Genomic DNA, 18,956 nt, shown 5'->3' with positions numbered 1-18,956 from the left:
ATATTCCTAGAATGCTGGGCATTTTTACCACTTACCTAGCTACTAAGTTATATAACTTAATTAACTTATTATATATTATTATATAACTTATATAACTTAATTATTTAACTAGCTAAGTTATAAAACCACCCACATTTGTGCAGGCACATCATAGACAATATATATATATATATATATATATATATATATATATATTACTCTTTTTTGAGAGCCTCGAAAGCAGGGATTTTTAGTTTTTTACTTTTCTTTGCATTTTTCTCACTTTTTGTAGTATCTCTTCGTTAGTAAGCATTTAATACAGACTTGCTGGTTGGCTCACTTTCAGCCCTGATGGAATCTTCTTCCACCTTTTAAAAATTTTCTCTCACTTTTCTAGATCCTTTCCTTTCTCCCCCTTTTCTCCCAGAGCATATGTTTTGTTTCCAAACAGCTTCACCAAACACCCATAGGTCTCCTGAGTCATTCTAAAGCCAATGCTCTCCATGAGTTCCTCAACACATTCTAAGTCTACATCTAGAAGCTGACCCAGCAGGGGAAAATCCTCCTCTTTCTCATCTCTTGCAGCACCGCTGGATGCAAAGTGAACATCTCTGTTTGGACCACTCTTAGCAACTGCGGCGTCTCCACGGACAACATTCACATGGTACCCAGGAAACCGACAAATCAGAATTCTGAGCTTCCAGTCACAGAGAAATAGAATAACTAGAACACTGTAGGAGAGGCTTGGGATTAAGTTTTTCTGCCTTCAAGAAAGCACGGCTCTATCAACCAGTCAGATATTTGCTTCACACTCTCTTTCCTGCCTAACAGTTCCACGAGAATGGGAGTTGGGTCGCTGATTAGAAACTGTCTTGTTTTTCGTCTGATTTTTTATCTTGTAAGTTGCTGAATTCAATTTTTCTCTTGGCCAGCCTTTGCTATGAGAAGACTGTAATCCCCAACAAAATGTGATATCTGTCCCATCTTTGTCCAGAATCCTGGTGACGTTTTAATATCATAAAATCTTGGCGCTTCAGGAGAACCTGGAAATCAGTTAGTCCAATCTTTTCATTTTAAAGATAAGGAGACTCGAGACTCTCTCTTTCTCTGGGGAAAAAAAAAGTAAAATTATTTGTTAGAAGTCACTGGGCTAATTAAGTAGTGGCTTGAGGCTTAAAATCCACATCTCCTGAGTCTCAGACCAGAATATTTCCTATATAATTACAATGAAAAGATTTATCTTCCATGAGATATAGTTTCAACCTTCTCTCCTTCCCCTCAAACGTATTTCTAACTTGTCTGGGTCAAAGAGGAATAAATGATGAAATTCATTTGGGCATATTAATTTCATTTTTGCTATAACATTCAAGAGAAATTTATTTCAAAAAAGTAATGAACAATGTATTTAATTTCAATCTAAAAATTCTGTCTTACTTTTAAAATTTCCATGACTTCTTAGCCAAGAAAAGCTTTTGGCTGACTACCTCACACCCAATATGCCAGTTTTTACAGAATAATTACTACAGAAAAATCCTTGCTGCTTCTAACCTCTTCATGGACCTTAGGTGTTTAATAGGATTCATTTATCATTTAAACTGCTTTTCTGTCTCCTTTGTGTTTAGCTTTTTAATTTTCCAAATAGTATTTCCTCTGTGAAATACTCTGGTCTGTCACAGATCTTCTTTCCTATTTCTTTAACCCTAAGAGCCACATGATTTTCTGGTTTCTTGTTGTTATTTGCAGCATTTGGTCCTGTTATTTCTGGCCTGGTCTTTTTGACAATGATGTGTAGAGATAGAATTTTTTCTTTTAAAAAAAATTAAATTTTCTTTTAAAAAGTAATAAAAAATTAATTAGTATCTGCCTTCTCTCTAAAAGAAAATAAGAAAAAAAAACAAAGCTTCTATAACAAATATGCAAAGTTAAGCAAAACATTCCCACATTGAGCATGTCCAAAAATATATTTCTCATTCTCCATATCATCTCTCTTTTGAAAGTTGGGTGGCATTCTAAATTATTGGTCCTCTGGAGTCTTGGATGATCATTTCAATGATCAGCATACTTAAGTCTTTAAAAATTGTTCATTTTTATAATAATGTTGTTTTATATATACATATATATATATATATATATATATATATATATATATATATATATATATTTCCCCCTGGTTCTGCTCACTTCACTCTACGTTAGTTGAAGATGACATTGAAGTTACTCCTCCTCTCCTTATATTTTCCACATTTGTATAGCTTAATATTTAAGATTTGCAAGACCCCTTCATGATAAACCCCCTTAACTTTCCCTCCTTTCCTCAATATATTCATTTCTCTCTTTCTTTTCTCTTTTTAATATCATCTAAACATATAAAAATATCTAATAAGAATTCCATCTTATTTGATTCCAAATGATCTTTTCTGATATCATAGTTTTAGGGGATGTTTATATTATTGCCCTTTTCTTATTAGAATGCAAACACTTCAATCTTTACAAAATCTTTTTTGATTGCTTGCTTTTATTTACTCAACCATCTTTTTGTTTTTCTTTTCTTTTCTTCCTTCCTTCCTTCCTTCCCTCCCTCCTTCCTTCTTTCATTCCTTTTCCCCCTCTGTAGAATTATATTCGGTTTTGCTTAGTAAGTTATTCTTGCTTGTAGAACTACATCTTTGCCTGTTTTTGTTAAATTTTCCATTCTTTTATGGTAGTTGCTAAATCTTGTATAATCTTGATTGTGATTCTTTGGTCCTTAAGCTTTTTTCTATCTGTGAGCTTGCATTATTATTTTTTTCTTTGACCTGAGAGTTCTGGATTTTGGCTATGGCATTTTTATGAGCTTTAATTTTGGAGTTATTTTAGGAAATAATTGTTGGATTCTGTGTTCATTTTGCCTGCTGGTTTTAAAAGATCTGAACAATTTTCTTCCATGATTTTTTTTTTAAACATGGCTTTTAGTTAGAACAATTATTTTTAAATAGTTTCTTTTTTAAGTTCTCCAAGTCAATTTTTTTTATGAGATACCTCTTATTTTCTCTCTCTCTCTTTTTTATCTTCTGTGTTTAATATTTATGGTCTTATGGATTCATTAACTCTATTTGGCTCATTCTTATTTTCAGGTAGTCAGTTACATTGGTAAGATTTTATACTTCTACTATCAAGTTAGTAATTCTTTTTCTCCACTAAATTCTTATTTATTTTCTAATTGTTTACTCTATTACTCATTTTATTTATAATATTATTTTAATTTATAAAAAAAACTTTCATCATTTCTTCAAGAAATTCTAATTGATATATGGACAACTGTGTTTTTCTTTGAGTCTTTGTAGGTATTTTGAATTCTTCCTGAGTTTATGTTTTTGGACATTTGTTGGTTTGTTTAGTCATTTTTTTAGTGATTGAGTTTTTGAGTTTATGATCTCAGCCCCACTGAGAGACTTCTTCTCCCCTGCCTTTCTTAGGTGGGAGCTCCATGTCCAAATGTACTTTGGATGACCTTACTTTGTGAGCTCTGGGCTCTGAGTCTGTGTTCTGGACCCTAAACTGTTGGCTTGGGCTAGGGTTGAGTCTAAGATCAGATCTGGGCATTCTTGCACTGCAGGCCTAGCTTGGAACTCTAGGTAAAAGTCCAGAGTCTTATATCCTGTTGACTCTGACCCCAGGCCTTATTCTGTGATAAGCTTCAGAAGTTTTTGTTCTGCTGTGTGAAGTTCTGGGCGCCGAGTCTACGCTCCCGGTCCGAGATATAGCCAAGGACCTAATTAGAAATTTAATAACCTCAGCAATGGAGGAGCTAGGAGCTCTGACCACAACTATGGGCAATAACAATGACAACTAGGTGGTACAGTGGATAGGGCACTAGGTCTTGAGTCAGGAAGATTCATCTTCCTCAATTCAAATCTGATCTTAGACACTCACCAGCTGTGTGACCTCGGGAAAGTCACTTAATCCTATTTGCCTCAATTCTCTCATCTGTAAAATGATCTAGATAAGGAAATGGCAAAGCATTGCAGTATTTTTGCCATAAAACCCAAAATGGGGTCACTATTAATTATAACTGAAAAATAGCTTAAATTTGAAATGAAAAAATGTAGGAAATAGCCTGGACTTAAGACTGATTCTTTCATGATAATGGGATGGAGATAGCAACACCTAGTTCCAAATAAAATGTGGCAAATTCTCAATGGCCATTCTCTTTGCCAAAAGAAAGGTTCATTTAGATGGAGAGTGTACAGACAAAATAAGAGATAAAATAGGCACCAGGAATAGCAAGTATAAAATAGAATTGGGAGAAGTCATAATTAGCAAGGAAAAAGATAAGTCCTTCTGGGAAACTCACAATTAATCAGGAGAAAGAAAATATTCCATGGAGTGGGAGAAAGCCATTGTCTGGCAAGTTGGACTAACCAGAGTTAGCTAGTTAGGAGAGAGGTGCCATTAAAGGGAAGGCACTAGGGGGGAGAGAGTACCTAATAGTGGGCTTAGTCCTGAAAAGAATTTAGCAAAGATTTTCCTCATAAGCAGATCTTTTATAGGGGAAATATAGTCTTGGGGGTTTCTCATTTGCAAAAGCTGAAACTCAAGAGAGCTACATGGAATGCACCTAGTAAACAAGGTCCCAGACTTGTCTAAAAATATGCCAATCAAGATAGTGTGGGAAAACTAACTTCCTTTTTGTATGCAATTATGGCTGAGAATTTACATTATGACTATTTTAACTTATGGCACTAAGATAGTCTGGGAAAACTAAGTTCCATCAAAGTTGTCTCAAAGATTGTTGTGAATGTCTTTAAAGACGCTAACTACATTGAAGAAGGATGGATAAATTAAAATTGACTCTGACTTCACATTATTCTATATGAACAAGATTTGGCAGTTCACATCAATGGAATCTTGGTATCCCTGTGTTGTTGCCCTAGATTAGAGTTCTTCATCAGTGCTGAGTGTGATCTTGGTTCTTCCTTATTACATAGTTCCTCCCGTGGTTATTTAGATACAGGTCAAATTTTGATGCTTGTAGTCTCTCAATTTTCTCATTTACAACATTGTCCAGCATCCTTCTCACATCATTTTTTGGAGTAGTTTTGGGGGAAGTTGTCTATAGCAATTTCTTCTATTCTGTCATCTTGGCTGTGTCTCAATAGCAGTGTTTCCTGAAGAGATAGCACAGCAGCAAGATACTGCCTTTTTCACAGGCTCTATGGCCATTCATACCCTTACCCGAGAATATCTCAACTCCTAAGATGTCTAGTCACCAATCTGACATCATGTCCAAGTTCATTTTATTTTTTCAAGAAGGGGAAAAGGACTCCTTGGAACTAAAATTATTGCTTTGCTATTATTTGTCAAATGTTGTTTCATCTCTGACCAGAGAAGGACTTTTTAGGATGAGATGGATTAGTGACACAGCTCTTATCCATAACTTTTGTGGATGGTGAACAGCTTAATCCCACAACAGTTTAAGGCAGATAGGACCCAGCAATCCAGGAAGATTATAATTCTTTACAAGTGATTATAATTCTTTCGATCATATCTCCAACAAGATCCTTTTCTGGGGTTACTTGCTTCTTGGGTTATCACATGGCATGAAATTTTTTTTTTAAACCACTATCTCCTTTTCCTTCTTCCTGAATACTTTCTTCCTCTTCTGTGCTCTTCTCACCCACAGTCTCTTTTAGTTCTCCAGCATGGGTGTGTTTTTTTGCTTCCTCTTTCTTTTCTATCTAAACTTCCTTCCCTGCTCAAAGTTTCTCTTTTATCTACCAGAATCAAATATAATTCTGGCTAGTTGACCTTTACAATTTAGGGCAAGTTTCTTTTGGTTTTCTTTGTATTTGATTCTTACGTGTGTAAAAAAACCTTGATTATGTATTCCAGTTAAATATGTTCAGTAATGAATAACTTCTGGGAAAAGAGAAAGAGAGAGAGAGAGAGAGAGAGAGAGAGAGAGAGAGAGAGAGAGAAAGGGAGGGAAAATGGGAAAGAGGGAGGGAAGGGGAGAGGAAGAGAGAAGACGAAGGGAGAAGAGACACAGAGAGAGACAGAAATAACCTCAGAGATACAGAGAGAAATAGACAAAAAATGAGAGAGACAGAGAGAAAGCGAGAGAGAGAGAAAAAGAGGGAGACAAATCTCTTGTTTTTAACTATAATATAATTAACCTTGATCTGATCAGAGATGAGAGATTTTCTTCTCTTTGTAGGATAGAGTACTCTGAAAGGTTTGTGGAAATTTGTAAAGAATATACCCTTTTGTTAAGAGATGTCCTTAACAACTTTTCTCTTGTTTTTCCTGGGTAATTTCCATTTTTCCAATCAACTCCATTCTTTATAATGCAGTAATGCAGGCATCTGTTCCTAGGTTAAACAAATTCTTTAGTATTTTGGCTTGACGCTGCCAAATGGAATCACACAAACTCTCAGATCCAGTGTGGCTAGAACTTTTTTTATTTCTTTTGAAATTGGATATGGGAAGAAAGAGTCGACACATATACTCTGATTATATGGGTCAGAGGATTCAGGTTATCTTTCACTTGGTACCATAAAGGCCTCACCTTAGTTGATAAGCAAAATATAGGGTTTGAAAAATTCTTCAGGTTTCATAAAATGTCTTTGGGAGCTTAATTAAACTATTTTAAAGGCTGGTATTCACCTTAACTGGGGTGAACCACTCAGTCCACATTCCATCTATATATTGTAAGGAGTACTCCAAAATGTATCAAGAACAATGAGTGCTTTTGAGAGTAGAGAAAGGTTTACTAGTAATGTTGAAATTATTGAGATTGTGTATCATAAAACACCCTTTCTTGCCTCCACAGGAACCACTTGCCAAATGTACAGGCTCCTTTGCTGAAGAAACTTGTGTATGAAACCTAAAAGAAGATCAAGGACCATTAATTCTTTGTTCTGTGAGCCCTTTGCTTCTCAATTTAAAAAAGAAAAGCAGTCCCAAACTCTACCTTAGAAAATGATTGGAAATCTGCGGAAAAGACTTGTTTGGAGTGAAACCGAATATCATAAGGAAATAGACAGTTGGTATTTCTGTTTGTCCTAATAATAATGTTATATTGCCACTAAACTTTGGTTGTATGTGTGGGAAGGGCAAGATATTCACAGAATATAGTAATTTGACCATTTCTTTGGTGTTCAACATTTATATGTAGAGTCCAATTTGCACACATGAGTGAACTCAGGTTAGTTGGGTCTCTAGAGGGTGATGTCTTTCACATGGACAATTAAATATGGACAATAACATAAAATTTATGGGTTTTTGCCTTTCTCCTAAGCAATCTTCAAAGGGAGTATAGAGGAGAATTTAATGGCTGAACTCCGAGTCAAAATATCAGGAAATATCTAGTATAACTTAAAAAAATAACTGGAGCATTGGTAAATAACTCAAAGTCAAGAGCTATAATTAAGTTGAGCATAAACAGTTTTCTGAAATATGTAGGTTTTTGACAATACATACTCTTTCAGGGGCATTGAAACTGAGGTTAGCACTTGATTAGTAAGAATAATAAGTTAATAATTTTTGTTGTTATTCTGTACTTTAAGAAGAATGCTTTGACAGGTTAAATGGGGCAGCTAAGTGGTACAGTGAATTAGAGTACCTGGCCTGGAGTCAGGAAAACTCAAAATTCTGAATTGAAATCCAACCTCAGATACTTGCTGGCTGTGTGTCACTTAACCCTGTTTGCCTCAGTTTCCTCATTTGTAAAAAGAACTTAAGAAAGAAATGGCAAACCACTCCAATATCTTTACCAAGAAAACTCCAAATGGGATCATGACTAAAAGGACTGAAAAGTATCAGTCTTTTTTTTTTTTTTAATAGCTTTTTATTTACAAGTATCAGTCTTAAAAAAGTATTGGAAAAAATATCAACCATGCAGATTAAACTTAAAAGTTTATTGTGCATGCATGTTTTCCTTTGGGGAACAGTTGTGAAACATTTACCAGCATACCCCTCCCTATTCTTCCACCTCTTGGATCCATTTATATTAGCTGTACCTCTGCAAGTTTAGATATGTTTCTGATTGAGGAAGAATTTGAGTGTCTTTTAAAATATCTACAGATTATCCCAGGATAGGTATTGAAAGCAATGTAGCTTTAAGTGTCCAATATAATGTACTTCATAATTTCTCCTTCTATTTGCTAGTTCGTTATTTGTGGTTTTTTTTTAAAAATTGGCTTATTTTAAATTTATGGAATAAAATAAGCATTTCCATAACTAGGATAATAAAAAAGATAAGTGTACATGAAACTACAAATCTATTATATGCAACTTGCTATTCCTTTTAAATATATAATAAAGTTATCATGTAAATTTCTTTTTTTTTCTTCCCATCCTCCATGGATACCATTAGACACAAATAGGCATATATATATAAAATAAAATTTTATATTTATATATTATATATATAATTTTACATACATGCACACACATATACATGTATATATATGTGTATGCATGTATGTAAAATTATTCTATACATCTATTCACTTCTATGGATATAGATAGCATCTTTGTGCATTTGTCCTTTAATTTGTGTATTTATAATAATCAAAATAATTTAGTTATTCAAAGTCATTTTAAAAACAAAATTGCTGTTCCAAAATGTTTTCTTGGTTTATTCACTTTACTCTTCACCATTTCATACATGACTTTCCATGCCTTTCTAAAATCATTGAGCTCATTGTTTCTTACAGAATAGTATTATTCCATCACAACCATACAAGGTTTCAACATTACCAGCCCTCCACCCTCATCTGCTTTTTTTGTATTAGTTTTTCCTTTCATGCCATATATATATATATATATATATATATATATATGGCAATTGGGGTTAAGTGACTGAGTCAGATTTGAACTCAAAAATGAGTCTTCCTGACTTCAGGGCTGGTGCTCTATCCACTGTACCAACTAGTTATCTCTCATGCCATATTTTTTTATAATTATACCTTTTTCCTTTTCTTATCCAACTTTGTTTTTTTAGAATCACTCCATCATACACAACTCAGTACCAATCTTTCTTTCAAACTACCTTAGTAATGATAATAGTTTAAGAATATTGATAGCATTTTCATATATATACATATATGCAGTCTGACCTTAGTGAGTCTCTTATAATTGGTCTTTAATGTTTTCCTTATATTTCTTTTGGATTTTTTATACTGAATTTCCCATTAAGTTCTTTTTTTATTACAAATATATGAAAGTTTTTCAGTTCATCAAATATTCATTTTTTTCCATTCAGCATTATACTCAATTTTATTGGATAAGTTATTCTTGGATGCAATCACAGCTCTTCTGATCTTTAAAATATAATGTTCTAAGATCTGTGGTCTTTTAGAGTAGAAGATGCTAGGATTTGTGAAATCCTTGATCTATTTTCTAGATCATTTGTTTTTTCTAATGAGATGTTTCAGATGCTCTTCTATTTTTCTGAGTTTTATTATTTCTTGGTGTCTTACAATATCATTTTATTCCTTATGCCCAATTCCAGTTTTTAAGGAGTTATTTTCTTCCTTAAGATTTTGGACATCTTTTTCCAACTGGTTAACTTTCTTTACATAATTTTGTTGTATTGATTTTAATTTTTTCCTAATTTTTTCTTGATTTTTCTTAATTGATTTTTTTGAATTCCTACTTAAATTCTTCCAAAAATTATTTTTGTATTTGTGACCATGTGATATTACTTTTTTTGGGTGGAAGTGGCTTTTTCTTTCTTTTCTTTTTTTTTTAACTTCACTATTTTTCTCTGATTATGAAGTCAGGTAATCTTTTTATTATCTATGGTCAGATTCTTTTTCCTTTGCCTACTAATTTTTATTTTTAGCTGTTAATGAGTTTTAATCCCAAGTTGCAGGTAATGTTGCCCTGGGCTTCAGGTTCTTCTTACTGTTACTTTAAAAAAAATTCTGTCCAGGGGCTCAACCTCAGGAACTTTTCTCCTCCAGCCAAGTATGAGGTGTGACTATATTTGGAAGTTTAAAATATATTTGACAAGTTGAGAGGGGATACATAGTGAGAGACAGATAAAGGGATAAAAAAATGGACAAGGGAGGATTTTCATAACTCAATTTAGTTAAAAAGAACACTAAAGTTGGAAACAGAACACCTGGTTTCAAGTCTGGGTTCTTCCACTAATTAACTCTGTGATCTTAGATAAGTCAATTAGCTTCTCTAAGACAAGTTTCCTCATGCACAAAATAAGACACTATCTTACCTATCTACTACATAGAGCTACTGTGGAGGTTAAATGAGAGAATGTGTTAATTGTTCTGTATACTGTAAAATGCCCTATAAGTATGAGCTATGAATTTTAAAATTGTGTTTTGGTCTATTCTTTACAGTGGTTTCCTGTGACCTAAACAATGAATCAGAGTTGGGGAGTTTATTATCATCTTCCAGTTATAAAAGGCCACCATCAAATAACGTGGCACCAAGCAATAATCAGGGACACCTGGAAAGGCATAATCTCATTTCATGCAAGGAATGGCTTCGAATTCATGGACTCAAAACCAAAAAATTGACTCTGTCCCAGATTTTATCTCAGATTGGATTCCCACACCAGGAAGGTATAGTATCTATAAATCTCTCATGGCTGGCAAACCAGTCATCATGTTGTAGGTCAGCTTTTGTTCCATACATTTTTGAACCCTTTAAATAGACAAAAACAACCTACTAATTTCTTGTAGTCCCAGATTTTAGGACATGGTTAACTTAGCTCTTTTTCTATCACAGTTTAGTGTAATGAGTTTTATTCTAAATGGATTGGGGTTTGTTCTCAGGCTTTAAATGGTACCATTGTTTTCCTTAAAGAAATCTTATAGAAAACAAAGCTCTTCCTTTCCTTTCAGCCTGATGGTATCTTATCATTTTGTTCAGTTTTATAATTGTCTTGGTCCCAAATCTGCCAGATTCTGAAACTTGTCAATTTCAAATTTAGACCAAGTTAAGGAAAAAGACCAAGTAAAATAAAAGGTATTTTGAACTTGTCAAAGGACCTTAAAACTGGAAAATGCTTTGGGTGAGTGCTATGTTCACCTAAGAACCAATTAATCAGCGTTGGTCTTGTCCAGTTTTGCATAATATTTCAAAACTAGAAAGTGGAGGATACATTAGAGTTTATCTAGTGATAGAAAGTATTTTTTTAAATTTTTGAGAGGGTTTGAAGTAATTGGGAAACTAGTCTTTTTTTCAGAGACTTTGATTTTTTTTTCTCTTTTCTTTGATTGAGCAGGAAGTCTTATCTGTGGGTTGACCATCTGAAAGACACAAGCTGTGTCTTACACTTCATCTTATATCCTCAGACCGTTCCTCACACCATATAGTTATAAGCTCAGGAGTGACTTGGTGAATGAATAAATTCTTGAATCATAGTCTACCATAGATACAATCCTGGGGATATTTTTTGGATTTGAAGATTGCAGAGGAGTATCTTGTATTTAACTCTGCTCCAAAAAAATTAGATACCACAGGAAAGGTAATTTTTCAGAAATGATTATTTCAGGTCCTGGGAAAGAGTAACCACAGAAATGTCAATCTACTGCTTGCTACAAGTGTATCCAGGAGCTACTTCTAGTATATTTAAAGCAAAAATTCTTAACCATTTTTGGGTCACATACCCTTCTAGCAGTCTGATGAAGCCTATGGATCCTTTTTAAATAATAGATCAAAATATCTAGACATACAAAAGAAATCAAAGGTTAGTATAAATAAAGATGTAACTTTTTTTCTTATCCAAGTTCATGGATTCCCTATATCTTATCAATGAACCTCTTGATGGTTTATGGAGCCCAGGTTAAGATTCTCTGTTTTGATATTTTTGTGTTGGAGGAAATCTCAGGCGTGATGAAGGATAAAGGCTGTTAAGTCTGGTAGAAATCTGCATAGATGAGGTTAGAAAGGAGGACATTTTAGAGGAGGTGACTCCTAAACAGGGATTTAAAATAAACAGTCCAGATCAGGTACATTCTGTATCATTGTAGTTAGAAGTGACCATGGATACACAACAAGAAGATTATGTGATGATCAATTGGGATGGACTTGACTCTTTTCAACAGTGTGGTAATTCAAAGCAATTCCAATAAATTTGTGATAGAGCCATCCACATCCAGAGAAAGGACTATGGAATCTGACTGTGGATCACAGCATGGTATTTTTATTTTTGTTGTTTTTTTTTCTTTCTCATTTACAACTCCCAATCCTTTGATCTGATTTTTCTTGTGTAGCATGAAATATATTTAGAAGAATTGCACATGTTTAATCCATATTGGATTGCTTGCTGGCTAGAGGAGGTGGGAAGTAGAGGGGAGGGAGGGAGAAAAATTTGGAATAAAAGGTTTTACAAGGATGAATGTTGAAAACTACCTTAGCTTTGAAAGCTATTATAAAATTTAAAAAGTGATCATGGAAGATCACTTAACCAAGACACTTAATGTGAGGAATGAGGAAACTTAAGCTAAAAAAACTTTACTGGTTTGTCTATGGTTATATAGGGAATAACAGATAAATGTGATTTTTTTTTTGAGGCAGTTAGGAGTTAAGTTACTTGCCTAGGGTCATATAGCTAATAAGTGACTTAGGTTAGATTTGAACATAGGATCTCCTGACTCAAGGGCAGGTGATTTATCCACTGTGCCACCTAGGTGCCCTCAGAGGTCAGATTTCATCCTGGGTCCTTTGAATAGATCTATCCCTATTTCCACTATGCCACAATTCTAATTATATTTATTTCTGGTAGAAGAGGATTTTATATGTGATTTAATAACTCCTCATTGCTAATATTCAAGTTTGGAAGATATCTTATCCATTAAATACCCCATCTGTAGAGTCCAATCTTCCTTTAAATTCAAATTTGTTCTGACTATAGTTAGAAAGAATCCTTTCCATCTGAACTCATCATTGGCTTGAAAAAAAATTGATAATCTATTTCTTGCTAAGGGAGTAGAGTAGTTTCAGGAAAGCAAACAAAAAAACATGGAAAGACCTATGATGACCTGATATCAAGTGAAGTGAGAAAAACTGAGAGGTCACTCACTGTGCATAGCAATAGTTATGTAATGAAGATCAATTGTGAAAGACTTGGCTACTCTGACTAATACGATGATCCAAGACAAATTCAAATGACTCATGATGGAAAAAATGCTATCCACCTCTAGAGAGAGAACTGATCCAAATTGGAGTATAATTTTCTTACACTTGTTTTTTTTTTGCTTTTTTTTGTGATATGACCAATTTGGAAATATGTTTTTCATGATTTCACAGATATAATTGATATCATCTTGCCTTTTCAGTGGGAGGAAAAAGGATGAGAGGAATGGAGAAAATTTGTGACTCAAAATTTAAAACAAAAAGAATATTAAAACTAAAGAATTTTTAAAAGAATTTTAAAAGGAAGAAAAAGAGTGGGAAATGACAATAAATGGACAACCAAAAATTGCACTTGTATCCATAAAATATTAAAAAGAATCAGAGAATTAAGGGGGAAAAAGGGGAAAAAACATTGATTCATTTCTGTCGTCTTCTTTTCTCAATTCTGGGAATATGATGTCAAAAATTAGAAAGGAGAAAGTGATTCCACAACTCCTGGGTCAGAATAGGGTTTGGAGAAGCAGTAAGAAAGCTCTGGGCTGGGAGTTAGGAGACCTAGATTTTAATATGGCTTCTGCCACCAACTAGCCAAATAAACTTTGATGGGTTATTACTCCTTGGAGAGTCTGTTTTTTTTTAAACTAAAAATGAGTTGGATTTAAAATTAATTGGGAGTTAAAGTTTCCATAAAGCCCCAAGATTCTTATTTTTCCTTTTTTAAGTACTAGTAATTCTTTGTATGTTTAAAGGCTCTCTTAAAGGGGAGAGTCCAAGAAAAAGCACTAGGGGGAAGGAAATAAGCATTTATAAAATACCTACTATGTGCCAAGCCCCTTTAAATAAGTATTATCTCATTTGAGCTTCAAAACAACTCTGATGAGTTGCTATAATTATTCTACTTACATAGTTGAGAAAATTGAGTCCAACACAGTTTAAGTGACTTAAGTGAGTTGGTATTGTTTATCCTGCCTTCTCAAAGAGGACCATATATATCAGAGAGATGATGCTGTGACATTCAAATGAATTATATTTAAGTGAGGGAGGGCTGTGGAAGGTCACCTCTCTCACTTTCCCCTCCAGAGCCATCAGGAGGGCTGGGGATGGCTCAGGATGCAATGGGAGACCTGGGTCTTTTTAAGCTAAGGTCTTTAACAGGTTTCAGTTTGATTGAAGCAATACCCAATCAATGATTAATGCTGGATAAGAAATGAGGCAGAAAAAGTGGGGTGTATGAGGTATTCAAGAGAAGTAGGACTTATGGTTGGAGGACTTGTTGAGGCTTTTTCAGGGTTGCTCATCCACCTTGGGTATATGCCTGTTTTATTCAAGAAGCAATAGTAGCATGCACAATGGCCACATCTGGATAAAATGTCTCAGATGGGCTAAACCAGACTGAGGGTAATCTCAGTGAGTTAGTGAGTTAGCAGCATGTCTGCTCAAGTATGTGAAGATTTTTTTCCTGGAAGAATGGATGGATGAGAACAGCTGTTGTTCCAACAGCCGTGAAGGTAGCTGAAGCAGGCAATGTGGAGTGCTGAGAGCTTGCTCAGACATCAGAGAAGGCAAGGTCATCCACTGCATTCTGGATCATTGGCAGTCATCCTGACTTTTGTCCTTCCAGTGGATGATGACTTTGCAGGACAGAGTGACTCTGGAGAATGATCATTTGCAAAATATAAGGATTAGACTAAATTGTCTCTAACTTGAGAATTTTATAATTCTAAACCAAGGGATTAGCTATACTTAACATTCACATACACAGAAAAATTACAGGTGTCAAAAATGGTTATGTTTGTATGTATCCTTGAAGTGTTTTATTATTATTATTTAGGACAGAATATAAGGCATTATTAACATCATTGAGGTTATCTAAATTATGACAAAGAAAAAAAATAAAATTAGAAGAAAAAATAATTCACCCCAATTTGTATTTTTTCTTAAAAATGCAGATTATGTATCTTCAATAGGGAGAACTGTGGCTTCCCGATATGCAAACGGTCTATTTCGTCAATTCTGTAAAGCAGAAGATGGCACAGTTTACAGGGTAAATGAGCTTATTGATATGTATTGTCTTTCATTAAGAGATGATAAGATTTGGGGAATGGGATATTGAGACAGGATCCAGGTGAACAAGTACAAAAGTCAAACTGAGGTTTTATCAAATAATTTTTTGAATAGTTTAATACATTTCTTCTCAATACATTGATTAATAATGTATTTTATTTCATTTATCACATAAAGATTGTTGTTTAGTCATTTTAGTTATACTTGACTCTCTGTGATCCTATTTGGATTTTTTTGGCAAGGATACTTAAGTGGTTTGCCATTTCCTTCTCCAACTCATTTTATAGATGAGGAAACTGAGGCAAATAGATTTAAGTAACTTGCCTAGGGTCATACAGCTAGAAATTATCTGAGGTGGGATTCAGACTTGATACTTTGTTGATTCTAAATCCTGTGCTTTTTATACAACACCATTCTCCCTCTCATTCAGTGGGTAACTTCATCAGTATTCCCACAGCAAGGGAGGCTCAAAGCATTTTGAGTAGGAAGTACATCTTTGGGTCTTTTTTGATCAGTCTTGTCCAATTTTTCATTATCCCATTTGGGGTTTTCTTGGCAAGGATACTGAATTTTTTTTTTTACATTTCCTTCTCCACTTATTTTACAGAAAAGGAAACTGAGACAAATGGAGTTAATACAGCCAATAAATATCTGAGGTCACTTTTAAACTTAGGTTTTATACTTCCGGGCTCATCTCCCTATCCACTGCAACATATAAAAAATGCAACTAAATGTAAAAAACTTGACCAAAGACTCAAATACCTTGAGAAAGATTATAACACAGGAATATAGGAACTGAAAGCCAGGGCAGGCAAATCCTATTGGTGAAAAAGGAGGCTTCCAAACAACGATGGGACAAATCTACTATTATGAGTCAGTTTATTTTGTCATTTTCTTAGTGTAATTTAGAAGACATAAGGGTGGTCCTGGATTTAAAACTTAGTATTAGTTAAAAGAATGTACTGGAGTAAGGAGTGAGGCAAGTTAAGGAACAAAATTAAGAAGTGTTATCAGGGAAAGCAAATACAAAAACACTACAAGGATCAGAAATAGAATTTACTAGAAAAAAAAAGTAGGGTTAGCAATCATTGATCATAGACAAAGTCAGACTTAAAGATTCAATCAAGAGAGAAATCTACATTATATGTCAGCCAAATTATTATTTTAGATGCATGTTTACATGTGTATAAATGCATATATGTCTGAATATATGTGGGTATGTATTCATGTAGGTCTATGTATGTGTGTATATAGACATATGTATGTGGGTGTAGGTCTTTGAATGGGTGTGAATATATATATATATCAATATATAATAATATATATATAAATATATCTATGGTCAACTATAGCCTGCTTGGAGGAGGTTGGGGGGAACAAAAAGGGAAAAATAATAAAGTAAAAAATATTCAGAGAACAAAGGAATAACCTACAAGAAAACAAAGAAAAGATGAACATTCAAGAATATAATTTATTTTATTATTCTGTATATTTTTTTGAAATGGAAATTTATTGTTATATATTTTGAATCCTCTATGATGTTCTCCTGCACATGACAATGTTTTATTTTGTTTATTTTTCTTTTCTGTCTTTCTGTTTTCTATTCTGTACTTTCTTATTTATTTAGTTTAATAAATTAAAAAAAAGAGAAAGTACTGGATTTCTTTCTTTCTACATTGAGTACATGACATAGAACATGCTTTCCTTTCCTTCCCCAACAAAATCATTGAATTTGGAGTCAGACTCCTAAGTCTCTCATTATTGGTGAGGAAATTGAGGCTTAATTAATTTGTCCACACTTACTCAGGTAACAAATACCAGAGTCAGAATTTGAACTCAAACATTTTGACTCTTTTTTCTTAAGGTTTTCAAAGTAGATTTTTAAATGAAAATCCATCATATAATAATAATTATTATTATTATTAAAGAATTTCATTTTCAAAACATATTCATAGATGATTTTCAACATTCACCCTTGCAAAATCTTGTGTCTAAATTTTTCTCTCTCCCTTCCCTACACCCTCTCCCATACAGCAAGTAATCTAATATATATGTTAAACATGTGCCATTCTTCTATACATATTTTCCCATTATGCTGCACAAGAAAAATGAGATCAAAAAGAAAAAATAAGAAAGAAAACAAAATGCAAGCAAACAACAACAAAAAAGTGAAAATACTATATTGTGATCCTCACTCCATCCCCACAGTCCTCTCTCTAGGTGCAGATGGCTTTCTCCATCACAAGATCATTGTGATGACTCTTGTGGTACAATGGAGAGAGAGTTCCAGGAGTGCAATCACAGAAGCTGTATTTGAATTTGTTTTGCCATTTACTACCTGTGTGACTTTGGAAATTACATAGTCCTTAAGGTCTCCTTATTTGTAACATAAAGCACCTGGATTAGAAGAACTTTGAGGGGCCTTCCCAATCTAAGTCTGTGATAGCACTTTCTACTGACCACATTGCTTCTCTTTGTCCCTAGCAAAAAATAATAAAATAATTATTGAGGCATTAAAATATCTTTTAAGGAAGGTACTTGACATGTGGCATAATTCCATTTCCTAAGCTACTGCACAATTGTATTTGATCTAAGCTATATCCACAATAATGGTCTTTATGCTCACATCTATAGATGTTTGCCAACAATATACTATAGTGCAGAGTCTTGGATTTGCAGATGTAAGAGTTGTTTGAATTCTACTTATTTATTACATGTGTTACTCTAGGCAAGATGTTCTACCTTGCCAGGCCTCAGTTTCCTCAATTATAAAAAGAAGGGAATGGATTAAATGTCTTTTAAGTTCCCTTTTAGCTCTAAATGCTATGATTCAATCAAATGAAATTTTATTCAACAGTCATTTGTCAAGTTTAGGGCAAGGCAATATGCTAGGCTAGCAAAGACAAAAACAAAATATCCTTTATTCTCAAGAATGTTATATTTTATGAGATAATAAAACAGACTTAAATTAATCACTGCATCTCATTCAGAGGTGGGGGTCCAGACAGCACTAATAACTGGGGATGGATAGGGAAGAGCTGGAAAGACTGGTGGTACTACACTGAACCTTGAGAATGGCCAAGGATCTCATAAAATGAAGAAAAAAGAGAGATTATGCTAGGCATGGAAGACAGCCTGGACAAAGGAATGGAGGTGGGAAATAGAATGTTATGTACTAGGAATGACAAGTAAGTCAGTTTGGCTAGGACATAGGAGTGAATGAGACATAGAAATGCGAGATCAACCCAGAAGGGTGCACTGGAGTACGACTATGATAGATTTTGACTGAAAAACAAAGGGTTATTTTCTTCTTTTCAGGGGAAAGAAAAAAAATTGTTACTGTTCATAGTTGAATCCCTGGAAATTCCAAATTTATAATTAAATATTGCCTAGAGGCAATAAAGAACTCCTGATCCTAGTTAGTTATAGCTACTGTGAAAGACAAGTGATATCGTAACTGTTTAAAAAAAATCAAGAAACTTCATGATGGTGAAACTTTGGTCAGAAACATGGGAGATTGGAGAGAAAAACTGAGATGCTCTTGGTCATGAATGCTGAGTAGTCATGACACCATAACTAAATAAATCAGGGAAGAAATATTTGTGAATTTAAGACCATTTCCCAGCAACATAATATATTTATAATAAAAATATACATATAATAATGCAATATATTTGGGGTCATTTTGTATGAGAATCTCATAATCTACTTTATTAATGTCTCCTCTTTTTCATTGACTTTCTTGAGACTAGTCAAATATTCTTAACTAAATATAATTTTATAACTATGCATATTAAAAAAAACAACCTTGTAAAGCATTGTTA

The 18,956-nt window shown here is 33.8% G+C and overlaps 1 protein-coding gene across 5 annotated transcripts in view; it reads left to right on the top strand.

Moving 5' to 3' along the window:
- The first annotated feature begins 692 nt into the window (after nucleotides 1-692).
- Nucleotides 693-18,956, top strand: part of VWA3B (von Willebrand factor A domain containing 3B) — a 226,643-nt gene continuing 208,379 nt past the window's right edge. For 3 of the 5 annotated variants that reach the window (XM_031959108.1, XM_031959107.1, XM_031959106.1), the window contains exons 1-4: nucleotides 715-877; nucleotides 6,791-7,003; nucleotides 10,326-10,550; nucleotides 15,018-15,112. In XM_031959108.1, the coding sequence (XP_031814968.1) occupies nucleotides 6,940-7,003; nucleotides 10,326-10,550; nucleotides 15,018-15,112 (384 nt within the window). In that variant the 5' untranslated portion in view covers nucleotides 715-877; nucleotides 6,791-6,939. Of the gene's footprint in view, nucleotides 878-6,790; nucleotides 7,004-10,325; nucleotides 10,551-15,017; nucleotides 15,113-18,956 lie in introns of all 5 variants that reach the window. The other 2 variants (XM_031959111.1, XM_031959109.1) reach the window with 2 other exon arrangements.

This window comes from Sarcophilus harrisii, chromosome 3, assembly GCF_902635505.1.
Source record: "Sarcophilus harrisii chromosome 3, mSarHar1.11, whole genome shotgun sequence".
NCBI classification, from domain to species: domain Eukaryota; kingdom Metazoa; phylum Chordata; class Mammalia; order Dasyuromorphia; family Dasyuridae; genus Sarcophilus; species Sarcophilus harrisii.
This window is presented reverse-complemented; position numbering and strand designations above follow the sequence as displayed.